This window comes from Xiphias gladius, chromosome 19, assembly GCF_016859285.1.
Source record: "Xiphias gladius isolate SHS-SW01 ecotype Sanya breed wild chromosome 19, ASM1685928v1, whole genome shotgun sequence".
NCBI classification, from domain to species: Eukaryota; Metazoa; Chordata; class Actinopteri; order Istiophoriformes; family Xiphiidae; genus Xiphias; species Xiphias gladius.
This window is the reverse complement of record NC_053418.1, coordinates 4,605,752-4,622,892: the sequence shown is the minus strand read 5'-3', so window position 1 is coordinate 4,622,892 and position 17,141 is coordinate 4,605,752. Positions and strand designations below refer to the sequence as shown.

The 17,141-nt window shown below is 38.6% G+C and overlaps 1 protein-coding gene across 1 annotated transcript in view; it reads left to right on the top strand.

Moving 5' to 3' along the window:
* Positions 1–17,141, top strand: part of dapk1 (death-associated protein kinase 1) — an 88,893-nt gene that overhangs the window by 32,532 nt on the left and 39,220 nt on the right. The window contains 6 exon segments of the mRNA XM_040154911.1: positions 676–897; positions 6,713–6,851; positions 11,287–11,416; positions 12,502–12,550; positions 12,743–12,769; positions 16,263–16,415. Coding sequence (XP_040010845.1) covers positions 676–897; positions 6,713–6,851; positions 11,287–11,416; positions 12,502–12,550; positions 12,743–12,769; positions 16,263–16,415 — 720 coding nt within the window.

Genomic DNA, 17,141 nt, shown 5'->3' with positions numbered 1-17,141 from the left:
AAATTATTATTTATTTTATTTTTTTTCGGTTGTTTTTTTTTTTTTTATGTATTGGTGAATCCTGTGGGAATTGAACACTTGAGCCTGAGTGTCATAGCAGCTGATTGATTAGTTTTTATTGTCTATTGTTCGTTTTATCAGTTTGTATTGTCTACTGTCCTCTTCCATTATTTGTCATCAAATTCTGCATGTTGTTTGCAAAATTTCTAATGGACCTCCTTAATCATTGTTTGGATGAATGTTAGTCATAAGTCTGACTGTCTTCCCAGTCTTGTTAAGGTCTTGTATGTTTATAATAGTAATTAATCATAAAGTTTTAGTTTTAAAGTGCTAATGGAATAGTTAGACATTTTTTTTAAATATACTTAATAGCTTTGTTGGCAAAAGTTGGATGAGAAAATTGGTACGACTCTAATATTTGTATGGTAAATATGTACCTGTATGTTGAGTCAGCGGGCAGATAGCTTAGTTAAACATAAAGACTGGAAACAGGGTGAAACAGCTAGCCTGGCTCTGTCCAAAAGTAACAAAATCTGCCTACTAGCACTGCTTTTGCTTGGATTAAATAAATGGTCCTTGTAGGCCGCTTTTTATTGACTTTTTTTATTCAGTATTAATGTTTCAAGGCTACAGTAGAGGCAACGTTGACAATCCATTCTCTCCTCTCCCCACCAGCGGTCAGTTCGCTGTGGTCAGAAGATGTAGGCACAGGAGTGCAGGTGTGGAGTATGCCGCCAAATACATCAAGAAGCGGCGCAGCAAATCAAGTCGACGAGGGGTGACGAGAGAGGACATCGAGCGCGAGGTGAACATCCTGAAGGAGATCCAGCACCCAAACATCATCACGCTGCACGAAGTCTTTGAAAACAAGGCTGAGGTCATCCTGATCCTGGAGCTGTGAGTGGTTTCTTCTCCTTCTCTTCTTCCTTTGTACTCACTACAGTTGGGCAAGATTGTGACAGAACTCAGGCATGTTTTCATCACACTACTTGATCCAAGCAGACTTATTACAAACTTTTTTTCTAAATAATGTTGTCTGGAAAATACTATCAAAGTTTAAAATAAAGATAGCCCTACAGCCCTTGTAGAATTTTATAGGAGCACTGCTTAAGTGACAATCAGACACAATTTGTCCTTTAAAGTTCAAATTCCAAATCGAAGGGGATTTCCAGTGATGCAGTGTTGCACTTTGATAAAGTTGACAGACCCCAAGATATCCTGAATACAGCTGTTTTCTTAGGCTACGTAGTACTCCCCATGAAGAATAAACTGAACTTCATGTGTAAAGTGGCAATTTGTAAAGCAAATATAAAAACTTGCTGTTTTTTACTAGTTTTTCAAAACTAAAATGGTTGCCAGGTAGTGTTTAGTCAGATGTTCCTGATAGCAACAAGAATTCAGGATAGACTGGTTATAAAATGTGTCTGTAGCTGTAACACGTTAGAAATGTCATACCCATGGCCTCTTTTTTCACTAAGCACCAATTAGACCAGTTTACCAGGTTATACGGGAACTCCAAACACGATGAAAAATGAAATCCACGATCACTGATGTTTACATTACAAGTATCCAGTTTGACACTCTTACTCAAAGCAAACAAGCATAAATCAGGATACAGTACACCTAAATTACTAGGTCACCGTACAGCCAACAGTAATGTTGAGAGCTGCAGTTGCCTGACAACATTCCTGCCAAATAATCACATACGATAGAGTTGCAAGGAAGAAATAACAAGCACAAAACCAGCCCAGGACTACAGGACTGTGCATGTGTGAAGAATGCGTCCATGGCTCAGTATAGTAAATGTTTAGAGCAGGTCACTATGGCTAGAAATAATATGTGAATATCTTTAAGGCTCGATTATATGCTTCAGAAGAGGATTCTTAAAAATGAACAAGGACAAAAATGATCTTTTAATATTATTAAGCAGATTTAATGATGTTTTATAAAAGAGATAATCGTGTACTGGATAAATGGCTGTATAGCGCTGTGACATCCTGCAAAGTACTGTATAGACCAACAGTGAACACATCAATGCTGGCTGTCTGTGAACAAAATATGGAGCTAGTTTATGAACTCGCTGTTGTTTTCTGACTCTCAGACGTTTGTAAAATTGTTCTAATGTTTCGTAATTCCCAAAATGCAAAACAAGTGCTCTCATCCTGTGAGACATTAACATGAACCCTTCCTGCTCCGCTTTATGGGCTGTCAAAGTTTAGTTTCACCCAGAAAAAACATGAAAAACTGGTCCCATTTCCATATAATATCCCCAGCACTCAGTTGTCTGAATACATTAGTGGATAGAAATATGCTGTTCAGATGCACAGTGATGATTGAGGTTATATTTACAGACCCCGGTCAAAATAATTGACAACCCACCCTGAATTATGCTCTGCCATGCCAAAGCAATAACTGCTGAGATGCTCTTGAGTAAGACATATAGCCACTAGCTGTTGGAATAAGACACTTTCCAAGAATAAATGTTAAATAGAAACAAAATTGCCTTCATGCTGTTAAGCAAACAAATGTTTTCCATTTTATTCTGCAACTCTGCTCTCTCTTTGTTGTCAATGTTTTTTGTGTTAAACTCGGCCTAAATCTTTACACATCATAAATCGTAAGAGTCTGTCAGGACTGTAGAGGCAGCTCGTGACTGGATGGTCAATGACGCTCGCAACAGTTGGGGAATTCTGGGTGGGGTGGTGTTGGTCAGTAGTGTTGTATTTCCAGGCAGGGTGGGGTGTTCAGGCTCAGACACGATTCATTAATGTTTTCTCAGCTCATCATCCTGGACCCTACAGCCTGTATAAGACTGGCCCATTATCTCTCCCTCTCTTCCAGCTGGCATCCACCCTGTATGTTGTTTTTGCTCCGTCTAACAGCACAGCACATACTGTATCTCACACGTTCAAGCTGCGGCATGCTGGATTGTTTAAATGTGTCAAGTTAAATTTAAATTAAGGGTTTTGTGTAATTAACCTCTTACTGGACTCCCTTTTCATTATATTCCCTGAGCTGCTGACATTTTAGCTTTGTTTATAGATGTAGTGTAGTGTTCGAGTCTGTCTGCAGAAAACAGGGTTCAGTGCTATGGTGCAGAATAAAACCAAGACCTCCCCGGTGATGGTTCGCATGAAGCTTATGCATTTAAAACACATTTATTTTTTGAAATCTAATACCATGGCTCCTGTCCCATTGTCTGTGGAGGCATGACAATTTATTTTTCTTGGCTAATCTGTCATTGATGATCCAGCCCATAGATTCCAAGACTTATTTATGCCAAGCTCTTCCAGAAGGACAGGGCATCTGCAGGTCTTGAAAAGTCTTAAAAAGAATTGAATTCAGTTCCCTAAAAAAGGCCTTAGATGTTATTAAAAAGTCTTTAATTAAATTTCCCAAAGCCTTGAATATTTTCTCTTGCCTTCCATAGACAGTAACATTAGTTATTGCTTTTGACTGTCAGGAGACAGTTGCTAAGAAGCTCATCAACTCATAATGGACAAGGGGCGATTTTAGCAAAAACTTAAATTAATAATTAATTTGTAATTTATTTTATTGATTAATCCATCCATCAATTGTCTGCCATTTATCTGAGACCAGGCATGTATTGATTATGAGACAATGGGTCCCTGGGCATAGACATAAGCATAGTAAAAGCCCACCCACCCATCTGTCTGGGGCCCAAGACTGAAAGAGACAAAACGACGTGTTGTTTGTAGTTGTTTTGTGTCGCTTTGTGGTCATTTTGTGTCTCACTGTCAGTGGCTCAGAGTGCATTGTTACAGGGGTTCTGCAGTCATTTGATAAGATTTGTTCTTAAGGAAGTTGTTGTCATTGTTTTGTCAATCAGGCTGCATATGTGTGGGCATGTTGCTATGAGATACTGGTAGAAGATGAAATATGAACCAGTAAGTGTAGGGATAGGCTTTCTGAAATGCCAAACCACCACACAGTAGTTTCCTGGATTGGATTGTTTGATTGTACAACTATTTGTCACGACAGCCGTAGTTTTCTCCTCCGTCCTGATGATTGTAAAATGTTGACAATGATACAAGATGTACGCCACAAGTCATTTGACCTGATATGGGTGCTTGCACATTTTTGATCATCTAAAGCAGTACTTGGTGATTTCTGTTGAAGTAGAGCTGGGACTGATTTTATGTGTTGGACAACCCTGTCTATTTTTGGCAGGGCTCCCAACAGCAGCTCCCCGCAGCAGCACCCCCTCTGCAATAAAGCAATGAAATTAAGGGAGACTTCTCTACAGTGCTAAAGCACTCTGTCCTTGTAATCGAGCTACTAATTTTTATTTATCCATTAATCAGCTAAAAATGTGAACACGTGACTTAAAATGAGGGTTTATGAATTGAGGAGATTTTTTTTTTTTTTAAAGCAGGCAGTCGATGACTCAGTGTTAATGACAAGCTTGTGCCATAAATGCTCTATGGCTGCTGACAGTCTGCACAAAAGAAAGGAGAATTTAATAATGTTCATCTACTGGAGGGTATGGAACATTTTTGAGATGATAACAGTCAAATGCCTGTATTATGTACAATCTTTGATTCATTGGATATTTTAAAATCAGTTGCACTTCATGGTATAAATTACAAAGCCAGAACGCGGTTCCTGGTTCTACAATTACAATTACATTCAAAGCTGGTAGGGTGACATAATGCTATTTTTTTTAGTTTTCCGTCCGGGGGCAGGTAAAACAACAAGTTCCATTTGGATGGTCAAAGTTTTTGGCTTCATGTTGTACCCTTTTGTTCTCCGCATCCCCTCCTCCTCCTCATCCTCCTCCTGCTGCGCTCTGGGTAAATACAACTGTGACAGTGACTGTCCTTTGACCTAAAACACTGACTGACCTGTAAGAAAAGATGAAGAGGTGACATGTTCGGGCAGAAACCCTTTTTCCCGTCTGTGAATGTGCGTTTACACCCTGTTAAACCACTGAAGCAGATGATGAAATAAACATCCCTGATATAGAGTGGGTGTTTTGCGGGAGGAGGGGGTGGAGGTCCCAGCTGCGCAGCTGGTCTGGTGTTTCCTCCCTGAAGGGCGGAGTGGTGTGTGTTTGTGTGTGTTTGTGGGTTTCTAGTCATGCAGAAGAACTGAGGAAGGCATTAATTGGTGGTAATTTTTGTACAGCAAAATTTTTTTTGTTTTGTTTTTTTTACAAAATTTAAGTTAGATTTCATATTAAAATACAAAATAATAAAATGGTAATATTGGTTGAATAAACATACATTTTAATATGAAGAATTAGCTACTCAAATCACAGTCGACTTGAGTGTCACTTTAATTCCACGCATATATTACAAGACAAGCACATTTGTATGTGTGGATGGCTGAGTTAACGCTCGACTGGATGAGCATCGGTTTAATTGTGGTTATCTGTGCTCTTCCTCTCTCTTCTGCTTTCTCTGTCACACTTCCCCTCGCTGCAGGCTTTAACTTGCGTTACCGTGCTGCGACCATGATAAATCCCCTGCTCTCTCTCATTCCGCCGTCTCTCTCTCTCCCTCATTTCTACCTCTTGTCCATCGCTACCAGTGTCAATAGTTATTCAGTAAGTGCTGAATCACACACAGGTTTTATTAAATGATCTTCAGTCCTGATGTACAATGGACCTGAGCGGACCTGTATTAGTTTGGATGGATAAAATGTAGGGTCATGTTTTGATAATGATTAGCAAGCGTTGATGCTGATATTAGAAGACTTAAATAGGGGATTTAATAAGAAACACTATAATTAAATTCTGCTACGACAAGATACAAGACATCAATACCTCAATAAGCGTGAGTTGAATTTCAGCCTGTCTTTTATCTGATAACCAGATGGATCTGTTTTTGAGCTGCAGCAAGTACTCACTTATCGATTTAACTTAATCGGAGGCTATTTTGATAATCGAATAATCGTATTAGTCTGTGAATATGTTTTGCACAGTTGGCCGAACAATACAAGACATTTGAAGACATCATTTTGGTATGTGGAAAATCATCACAGGCAATTTTTTGACGAAATAAATAATAGACTAATCGAGAAAATAATCCACAAATTAACCAGTAACGAAAAGAATCATTACCTGCAGCCCTTTTCTCTTTTAATAGGTAATATTAACTACAGTGAGGCCAAAACTAGCCCAAACTGGTCTGGGTCAGTTTTCAAAAGGGTATTTGGTCCCAATATTTCATTATTTTTGTGCTGTAATTATGTAAATTTTGATAAACGGCGTTCAATTTCATTTGATGAATATGTAAATTTCCCTCATGATTCAGCAAGTGATCACATTTAAAATGATTTACTTATTCTTAAACTGTGTACTTATTTCATTTCATCTTTACCTGAATTCTCATTCTTGCGAGGTCTTTTTCATCATTTCAAGGTGACATGGAGGAGCAAAAACACCAGAAAAACTTTTCCATTTAAATTTTCCAATAAAACAAACTTAGCTCAAACACTGGGGCATATTCCTTTTTCCTCATCTTACCCATTGTTTTTGTTAATGGAGGGTTTTCATTATTTCAACCCGCCGTGAAGAGCACTGCTTAAAATCTACTCGGGAAGTGTAAATTGGTCGGGCTCTAATGCACCAGAATGATTAGATTACATCAGCTCAGCTCTGTTAAGCAGGGATTTGTAGCTGGCTCTGATCTGAGAGATCTTGCATTTTAATTCTCCCTCCCTCCCTCCCTCTCCCTCTTTCGTCCAGTGTGGCCGGCGGTGAGCTCTTCGACTTCCTGGCAGAGAAGGAGTCGCTGAGCGAGGAAGAAGCCACTCAGTTCCTCAAGCAGATCCTGGATGGAGTCTTCTACCTGCACTCCAAACAAATCGCTCACTTTGACCTGAAGGTACTGCTGCACCTGGGTGATGTCTGGTTCTTTTTCTTAGTCACATATTCCAGACTGGAGTACAGCAAATACGGGATATTGTCAGGACATATTTCGTCCGCTTGCATTTTAGGCAGTAATAACATACCGTAAACATAAGCTGTGTCCTAATTCCATACTACATACTAATGCTAAGTGGGGCTGTATTGAGTATGTTGCACATTCACAACTAAGTATTAGAGCGGCAACGATTAGTCAATTAATCAACTAGTCAGTCCACCAACAGAAGATTAATTTGCAACTTTCAGTCATTTCCCAAATCTGTAAATATTCTTTTTCCAGCCTCTTAAATGTGAGAACTTGCTGCTTCTTCTTTGTCTTATGGTATTGTAGATATGATACTTAACGGAATTTCTTAAGGTTTTGAACTTTTGGGAGATTATAGTGGGCAATTTCAATATTTTCTCCTCTTTTACAGGCGAAGTTAGAGCTGAAACATTAACATTAACAAATTGTTAACTATTTCTTAATCGGTTAATCGTGCCACTAATTTTAACAATGTTTTTGGCTCTAGTTTCTCAGATGTAAGGGTTTGCTGCTTTTGTTTGTCTTATGTGGTAATTAACTGAATACCTTGGGTTTCGGGCTGTCTGTTGGATAAAACAAGCCATCTGAAGATTTCAATTTGGGCTCTAAGAAACTATACTAGGAAATTTTTGCATTTTTATAATCATTCATCAGGAACATACTGTAATTGTTAGGTGTAGCCCTTTTAAGAGGTAAAAATATACTCTAGAAAGTATCTAATACAAAATCAACTAAGTTCTTGAATGTGATTTTGGAGACACAGTTGTCCCAAATTCAGTGCACAGTAGGCCTTTTTCACAGCATATATTTTAACTTGTCATAGTAGGAAAAGCACAGCTCTTACTAATAACATTAACAATGGCTCTGTTCTATTCAAATTTCCCAGTAAGCTGTGACAGGTTGACAGTTAGCCAGTATGAATAATACAAGGACCCTGGAACTGAAGTAGCTAAATGGAATTTGATATACCTGTGTTTTTTCTACTGTCACATGTCAAAATGTCTGCAGCGAAAATTGCCACTGGAAATAAACAAAAATTAATCAGAGCTTTGAAAAATTAAAAAAAAAAATTGATGCGGAAGAAGAAAAAAATCTTCTGAAAATTGTTTCGCTTCCTCTTTTGTAAAGTTAAATTGACAGCGGCATCACAAGGTCAGAGTTTGATTGCCACCTGTTGCCTGAATTTCTCCTGTACAAAACTGACTTGTATGTTAATATATTATTTTTTGTATATTAACTGCAGCAGCGATATTAACAGCATTAAGTATACTGGTCTTTAGTATGGAGTTAAGACACAGCGATAGCCACTGGCCTCATACATTTGTCCTTCATAGGTCCTTTGTTTCAGCAGCTCAGCAAATGCAAATAAGACTCTTCTGATCTTTGTGAGATTTCCAGAAAAACGCCTCGGACACAGGAGATGATGACAGTGGCTTATTCAAGGTCATATTACGTTTTGACACAGCTGCATATTGTCTTTGAGAAGAGTCCGCCTACACACACACACACACACACAAAACAAAAATCCCAACATTTATTAATCTTATCAGAGGTTACAGATTAGTTTGGGGTTGACATCCATTTTCCTAAATGCCAGTTCACTTGGGGACTGGATTTAAAATAATATGTGAATAAATCGAATTAATTTTTTCATTAGCTGGCCTCTTTTGTACCCTTTTGTTTTATTTCAGTTTCTCTTAATGTTTTTTCAGCCAGTGCGTCTGAGGGTAATTATCATGACTAATCTGTTTGCTTCTTTTTATTATGGACTGTGTTTAGTTTAAGCTCCTGAGGGGAAAAAGAGTAAAGGTCATAGTGTACTCACAGCACAACAGACAGGCAAACCTTGCCGTCAGCAAGGTTCCTGCCCAGTACACTACCTCTGTGTTTGATGTATCTTCAAAACCTTGTTGCAAGTTCCTTACTTGAATGGCAGTCAATATCATTGATCAGTTTGTCCACTTACAGCTGCGTACATGGCGTCTTCAGAGGGAGCAGTCCAGACTGACTCCTCCACTTACAGAACAGTCCTCACAAACCATACATCAAAGTTCAGGACATCTGACTCGCTGTTCTCCAGAAAATAATTACCTCTGTACCTAGCCAGCCACTTCTCATCAATGGCAGGGCGTTTACCAACCACTGCAGTCTCCACTATGGATATTAGTTACCGTTATTATCTGTTCGGCAGTGGCTCGGATTAACACTTAATTTGTTCACTTGAAGGACTTACTATGCGAAGGGTGGAAATTCAGTGTCTTTATTGGCTTTTTTCACCTACTATATCCCGATAACATCTAGTCTTTTTTTCATTGTGATTGACACCATTAAAAAAAACCCCATTCTTTCGGTTTTAGCTCAAGGCTATTTCTGTGGCTTTTTATGTGGATATTGGGCAGCTTTGACCCTGCGATGACAGCAGTGGTAATGGACATTAGGGGTTGGAAATAAAAGCACCCCAAATGTTCTCACGGACCATTTTAAACAGTAGTTACATAGTTCAAAGTGCCCAAACTGCCAGAAGAAGGCAGTTTTGTGAAAATGACTTTCATTTTTAGATTCACATCAGTTCTACAGAGACAGTAATATTGCCAGTCAGTGTATTTATTATGCTCAATGCTTAATATGTTGGGCAGGGCAGGGTAATGATGTCTGACTCATCAGCAGTCATCTTATATGCAATTTGTATCTGAACTGAAGGACAGAAATTATTTAAAGTCAGCTTTTCTTTTGATGGAAAACACTTGAAACTATCCAGTTTGCAAAATCCTCAAACTTTGATGGTTCTACTGTATCGTTCTTCAATCAATAATATAATTAATGCTCTAATCTTTGCGATTTTTCATTATGTTATAGATCGACTTGTAGGGAAGCCTGTTTTTTGCTTGCAGTAAAAGTGGCCGTACCGCTTCACTGTAATTCCCACTTCGCTCATGATTTAAGGTGTTCAGATTATGCAGACGGAGAAGTTTGTAACCCACTATGATATCATTCGCCTTCATTCCGGCATGAGCATGTCAGTGTTTATAGAGCAGAGAATCAATCAAATCAACAAGCTGAGCTGGAGTTGGATTGCTTTTTTTCCTTGCCTCCTGTTGTCACTGCTGCCCACTGCCAATCTGTTCTTGTTTCTTCCCGGGCTAAATCCTTGAGCTCGGCTCATAGTCGGGCTGCATGGACGAGGTTTGGAAGGAAGACCGTTTGGTCTAAAAGAGGCATTGTGTCCTTAGGAATGTCCGGCTTCTGTTGTTTGGCTTTGCTTGAAGCGCATCTTTGCCGTCCTTTTCTTTCTCCCACTTCCTCGAGAGGTTTTTACTTATGTTTTGCATGGGATTTCCATGACTGATGAGCCTCCTTCCTGACAGATTGTTCCTGGTTTTGTGTCCTAGTCTGCTGCTAGCTCTCATTTACGCTTAGTGTTTGTCCTATAGTGGAGGAATGTAACTAAGTACTTTCACTTTACTCATGTACTATACTTACTTACAAATTTGTATTAGTTTTAAAGTACTTGTACTTTACTTGAGTATTATCTCTCCATGCTACTATACATCTACTTGACTACATGTACTTTATACTCTGCTACAGATACTTCATTTTTTATTTTTATGTACAAAAAAGAGCGTATGAAATATATACTATAGATAAATAGATACTTTGCTATAAATTAAGCTACCCAACATATATGTATACAATTAGAGATGAAATTAAAATTAATCGCAAACTATTTTTTTAATTGTTTACTCAATTGTTTTTTAATGCAAAATGACAAACATTTCATGGTTCCAACTTAACAAGATTTGCAGTTGTGTCTAAGTAATTATTTTAATGGTGTCAGCAGATTAAACCAAAATGAAAATAATCTTTATTTCCAGCCTCATATAAAACCATTATATTAGCTTCACCTCAAACTGCAGCAGTAAAATGCTGCTTACACATTAATGCATGAGAAAGTAATAGTATAAAAGCCACAGGGGCCATTTTACTTCATTGAGAACTTTTACTTTTGACGCTTTAGGTACATTTTCCTGATTATACTTACATACTTAAATAACATTTTCATTGCAAGACTTTTGCATGTAATTAGGTATTTTACAGCTTGGTATTCGTACTTTTACTTAAGTAAAGGATCTGAATACGTCCACAACCACTGCTGTTCTAGATTTATAAATTAGGGGACAATTTTTCAACATTTGTTCTGTAATTTCTCTGAGTATCGTAACTTTTCTCAATTGAAATCTCAATACACAGGTGGCTGCTTGCTAATAATAGCTTAAAAAGAAAGTGTCAGTAAAAGAGTTTTGAATAAAAAAAAAGGCAAATGTAATGTCTCAACTTTTCTAACTGTCTCTCTCTCTTTCTTTCTTTCTAGCCGGAGAACATCATGCTGCTGAACCGCTCAGTGCCTCACCCGCGCATCAAGATCATTGACTTTGGCCTGGCCCACAAGATAGATTTTGGCAACGATTTTAAAAACATTTTTGGAACTCCAGAATTTGTAGGTCAGTATACCACTTTTGTGTGCACGTGTTTTGGTGTGTACATCATTAAAAGCTCATTTGTCCTCTTATTGTCTTGTCTGGTCTTGTCTTGTACTTTCTTTCCTTTCGCTTCAGTACACATACACACACACACACACACTCACTGTACCACCCTGTTTCTCTGGCTTTATCCCAGGGGTTGAGTAGTGTGAGAGTAGGTGCCAACTGTGCCATAGGGACTAAGTGAGAGGGACCTGATAATAGACTGGCAGTTCAGAACTGCTCCTTCTTGCCAACAAAAACACACACACACACACACACACACACACACACACACACACACACACACACACACACACACACACACACACACTCATTGACACAGCCCCTCACCTACCCCTTTGCCCAGGGCGGATGCCAACACTCCCAGTCTCCCCCTGCTGGATGCCAATGCCCACTGCCGGCACCACCCAGGCCAAAACCTGAGCCTGTTCCCAGTTCAGCGGGGTGGCAGCGGTCAAATGGTCTAAATAAAGATCAAGTGGCAAAAAGCAAAAATTATTAATTGGATAGCTAATGCTGGAAAACAGGCCTAGCAACTCTGAAATTCTCTAGTTTATAAATAAAGACTGATTATTCCCTAAATAAAAGTAAGACAATGAATAGGAGCGACGAATTCCATTAACATTAACTTAAAACTTAATGTCAGTCTGCATCCTCCTTCTCACAGAATTTCTGTTACAAAGGAATGTACTGTACTATTCATCTTAATTTGATTATTCACACGTCCAATGACCTGTGACTAGCGAAAGGAAGAGGAGAAATAACCACAGTTCTTGTAGGTGTGATGTAAAAAAAAAAAAAAAAACACAGTTGCTTATCAAACGATGCCTCTAAAGAAACAAAAAAATCAGTGAACCCAGATGAATGTGATAACACGCTCAAACAAACTCATCACGAAGGATAGAGCAAGAAGAAAATACAGAAAATTAATTAGCAAGAGAAAAGAAATACTCAAAGAAAATTAAATCAAAGGTAAAGTTAGTGTGTGGTGTTGTGTTGACCTGAATAATAATTGTCTTCTGTTTGATGTATTTGCCTTACAGCTCCAGAAGTAGTCAACTATGAACCTTTGGGCCTGGAGGCGGACATGTGGTGAGTAAATAAAGACTCAGTCTGCTCTGCAGTGTCCATTATGTACATATGCTGTTTGAAATTGTTCTTAGTTTAGAGGAACATCTGCTGTTCAGTAGGTTTATGTTTTGCATGTCGCACTGCTGTCAAAGTGCACGACTGTTTTTGAGACAAGATGCTAAAAACCTGTCCCCTTTCTCTGTCTCTCTCCAGGAGTGTTGGTGTGATAACCTACATTCTGTAAGTATCTGAAATGCCACCAGTGATCATGGATAACATGGAAACAGGCGTCGCCGCTGGGTTTTTACAGCAGCTACCTTTACCTTTATGTTCACATTTTCTCACAAGCCCCCAGGGTGTCGTCACTCACTAAACATGACAACATCACATGGGGGCTCTTTGACATCTCTGTCGTTGAACTGTCACATTGTTGATGCGTGGGCCCACTGTTTGTTGTGAATAATGTAACAGCCTGCAGCAGGAACCATGGAGCATATTAAAACCGTTTTTTTGAGTGTGATATTCTTACAGCAGCGGTGTGAACGTTGTGCGGTTCATTTCATTCCAGGAGATATTGTTTTGCTGATCAGACTGCTTGGCTTTTTATTAGATATCTAATATCAGTGAGTCATTGTTGACCACATGATAGAGGCTCCTTCTAAAACATAGTTACATCAAACTAGAAAACCTGCTATTATGTTTTAGTTTATTTCATATTTTTACATTCATTAACCCGTTCATTAATGTTCCTGCTGTTAATGCCATAAAGTATAGTAGCGATTTTTCCACCGGGGGTTTATTTTCCCATTTTCTCCTCTCACATGAAAGTGTTCCAACTTTTGTCGTCTACTTCTCTATCAAGCCTCTTTTACTTACATTTGTGTGGTGAATTGCTCTAACGATCACACTCAGCTGAAACATTTCCTCTCAACACATCAACAGTCGCACTGCGTTGAGACCTGCTTTCATCTGATATTCCAATTATTCAATGCCTGAGAAGTTTGTATATTAGTGTTTCATGTTGTTCATTCGAGCATGTTTCCATCCAAAAACGACAGAGTGGCTCACAATATAAGATTGATAAGGCTTGGTTTTTTATTTAAATTTACTATATATTTTTACTGATTTATACTGAAAAGTATCTGGAATTTGTAAAAGGAGCAGAGTAGTTTAAACTGATTTTCACCCAGATTTTATACCCCCCACACATCCAAAGGTTGTTATATTTCCTACTGCAAAAAGACAGTGTTCACAATCAGTTCCTTTCCTTCCTGTGAATGAAAATGAAGAGAACAGTTAGAAGAAAATGTAAATGAGCTGCTGTCTATCACACTAACTTAAAAACACATGGTTTTTGCCTGGATTTTTGTCGTACTTTTTTTTTTTTTCATTATTTCAAAGAAATTCCCTGATTTTTTTTTTTTTTTTTTTTTTTTTTTTTTAAATAAAAAGCTGAAATAACGAACTAAAAAAAAATGCAGTGTTTGCTGCTATAGGCTAGTCTAGATAACTGACTCTGGACTTTGTCCAAAGTCTGGTAAGTTTTTGTTGTTGTTGTTTTTTCTCTCGTCGGAAAGTTATGCAGTTAATGAAGGAGATGTGACCTCAGAAAACAAGTCCTGTTCAGATATTCCCCTGAAACATATCACAATCTGTTTCATGAAATCTACGTTCGCCTAATTACTTCAGAGGCAGTTATACTGTAGTCTTAAAATGAATGTGATAACAAGTGATGTTAAAATGTTTCAACTGTATTTCTAATTCAGTTAGCCACTTGATCTTTAAAACAACCAACAACCAACTTCATCCTCCACAGACAAAGGCTTTCATTGAACCAACAAGATATGTCAGCACAGTTTAATTCAACAGTGAGAGAAAAGTTGACGCCCTCAGCAACCCCACAGCTCAACTGCTATTGGCTCTTGAGGACAGCCCTCATCTCTTTTTACCCGGCTACAAGGCTTTCTTGGCCCCCACACACCTTTATCCTTCAGAGAGACACCTACATGAAGCCAAACACAAAAATGTGTGCACGAAACAGCACATTATGTGCATTTGCCCACACAAACATGTAGAGTTCTCACCGACATATAGCAAGGTAGATAAAAGGGATGTCAACACGTGTTATCACATTATTATATAATAAGTAGGTACAAACATTACATGATTAATTCTGGGAGAGTAGGTGCTGTTAAAGTGACGCATCATTTTGTCTCTGCGTTACACAATCTTACACAATTGCAAATGCACATAACATACTGTACACATACACACGATCTTTGTCCTAGGTGTCCACCCACACAGCTGTCACAGCTCTGCCTGACAAGGTAGAAACTAGATCGTTCACTGCCTGTTATCACAGGGGAGAAACAGTGAGGTGCACTGACTGTTCATCTCCTTTTGTTGAAAATGATGTGAGGGGGGAAAAGACTGGGATCAACTCAATAAACGATTTTGGACGATTTTTTTTTGTTTGTTTGTTTTTGTTTGTTTGCCACAAACGCTCCATGAGGCAACTCCGAGTTGTAGCAAGAGATGCTACCGTTTGCACTTTTTAACAATGCAAAAGACTTGCCTAACCTCAGATAATGTAACCTGAAATCATTTGGGTAAATGTGGTGAATCAGCTAGTGGTGATGCAACTTTCTGCTCTGCTGTAGCTCTAATTTGGCTTGAGGTTGTTAAGATGGGTGGATTTCAGCATAAAAATTGTGCGCTCTCCATCTTGAAGTCTCATTTGGGAAGCATTTTGGGAAAATGGTAGATAAAATGTTTCCACAAAAATCCCTGACTTAACACTTTGCTGCTGCTTCCACTGCCTGGCCCTGTGAAGACTTGCCTTAATTACTTTGTTGTGAGCAGCTGCACAGTCAATAAATTCATACATTTCCACTCAAATTGACCCTCACCACCTCCATGTCTGTCCCAGCTGGCATGTTAATTAGTGGCTTTTGCTGATGAGCTGGAGAGGCCTCAGTGGAGAAGGGAAGGCAAGGGTTTGTCACAAACCGGTGTTTGGTTCAACTGCCTGAGCTCCAGGATGCTGAGACCTCATCACCACGCATGACCGCTCAGCCCTGTGTGTGTGCTGTACTGTGTCTTGGTTTTGTCCATCAAAACGTACTGTTGTCTTGCATGTTGGGAATAGTATCCCCTCGCTGCATCTGCTGATTTTTTTTTTTTTTTTTTTAAGTGTGTTCACATGGAATCTCTGCACTCTCCGCCCAAACTCCTCACATCTTCAATGGAGCTGAATGCCGTCCCGCTGGCTTTCCTGTGATAGCGTTTGACTAACAAACACCAAATACCAAATACTTCAGTTTGATAGCAATGTAATGAGTCCCCATTAGTTGCTACGCAGCTCTCCAATCACATTCCCCACGTCAACGAGTAGCAAGGTCTGGTTTTGGCTTTGAGGGCCAAAGCTAATCATTGAATTGAAATCCAATCCATCCTTTATTCCTTTGATTACAGGACCCAGTGGCTCAATTTAGATGATGAGATCACATTGCTGCTGTTAAAGTAGATTAGATCTGGAAGTTGTTGAATTGCTTAAAGCATAGATAAAGAACTGAAGATGCAATCGAAAAGAAATTCATGAATGTCTCGGTAAATTTTGAGGTGCGTTATATTTTCAAAACAAAGTACTATATTGTCTACGTTGTCTCTTTCCTAAAAAATACTCAGTGTGTACACCTCTAACCTTATTGTTAACCTCTTTCCCATCTTGTAGTTTGAGTGGTGCGTCTCCTTTCCTGGGCGACAACAAACAGGAGACGCTGGCCAATGTGTCAGCCGTCGACTACACATTTGACGAGGAGTTCTTCAGTAACACCAGCGTCCTGGCCAAAGACTTCATAGCAAAGCTCCTCGTCAAAGACCCCAAGTATGTATAATCCGTCTCTCTGATAGATTGTTTGAACCATTACTGATATTTGAGGCAAAAGATCTTGAAAATTCTGCTTCAGGTAGAGACATTAAAGTTGTGTTTTATGCTGATGCTCTGATGTATAGTAACATCACAGCATGAGCTAAAAGGAAATAAATGTAAACTAGGGATTCGACGAGTAGTTATTTCCATTACTGATTAAATGTGTATTGATTAACAGTCTCTCTAAAATGTGACAGATTGGTGATAAATCCCCTTTAAAAGTTTCTAGAGTCCAAGGTGGTATCTTCAAATTGCTTGTATTATCAGATCAATAGTCCAAACTTCAAAAATCAGTATCCAATCATATGAAGCAGAGAAAAAGCAAACCCACACATTTGAGGAACTGGAACCAGAGACCTTTGCAAACAAACAAAAGACCTTTGTGACCTCCAGTTTTGTTTTGTTTTTTGCATCCAACACCTTCTTGTTTTATGGTAGGGTGCGGTAGGTTTTGATTGGTAGATCACTTAAATGATCAATCAGTTGTTTTTTTTAGTTTTTGATTAATTGAATAATCTTTTCAGGACTAAAGTTTTAAACATATTAATCAATGCAGACCATAGAAAATGGGTTTAATTTTCCACTTAATTTGAAGAGTTTATTTTGAAAATTCCACACTGTATATCTTATTTGGGAAATGAATGTCTGAAGTTCATCTCTCCAAGTACATCTGGGACAAGA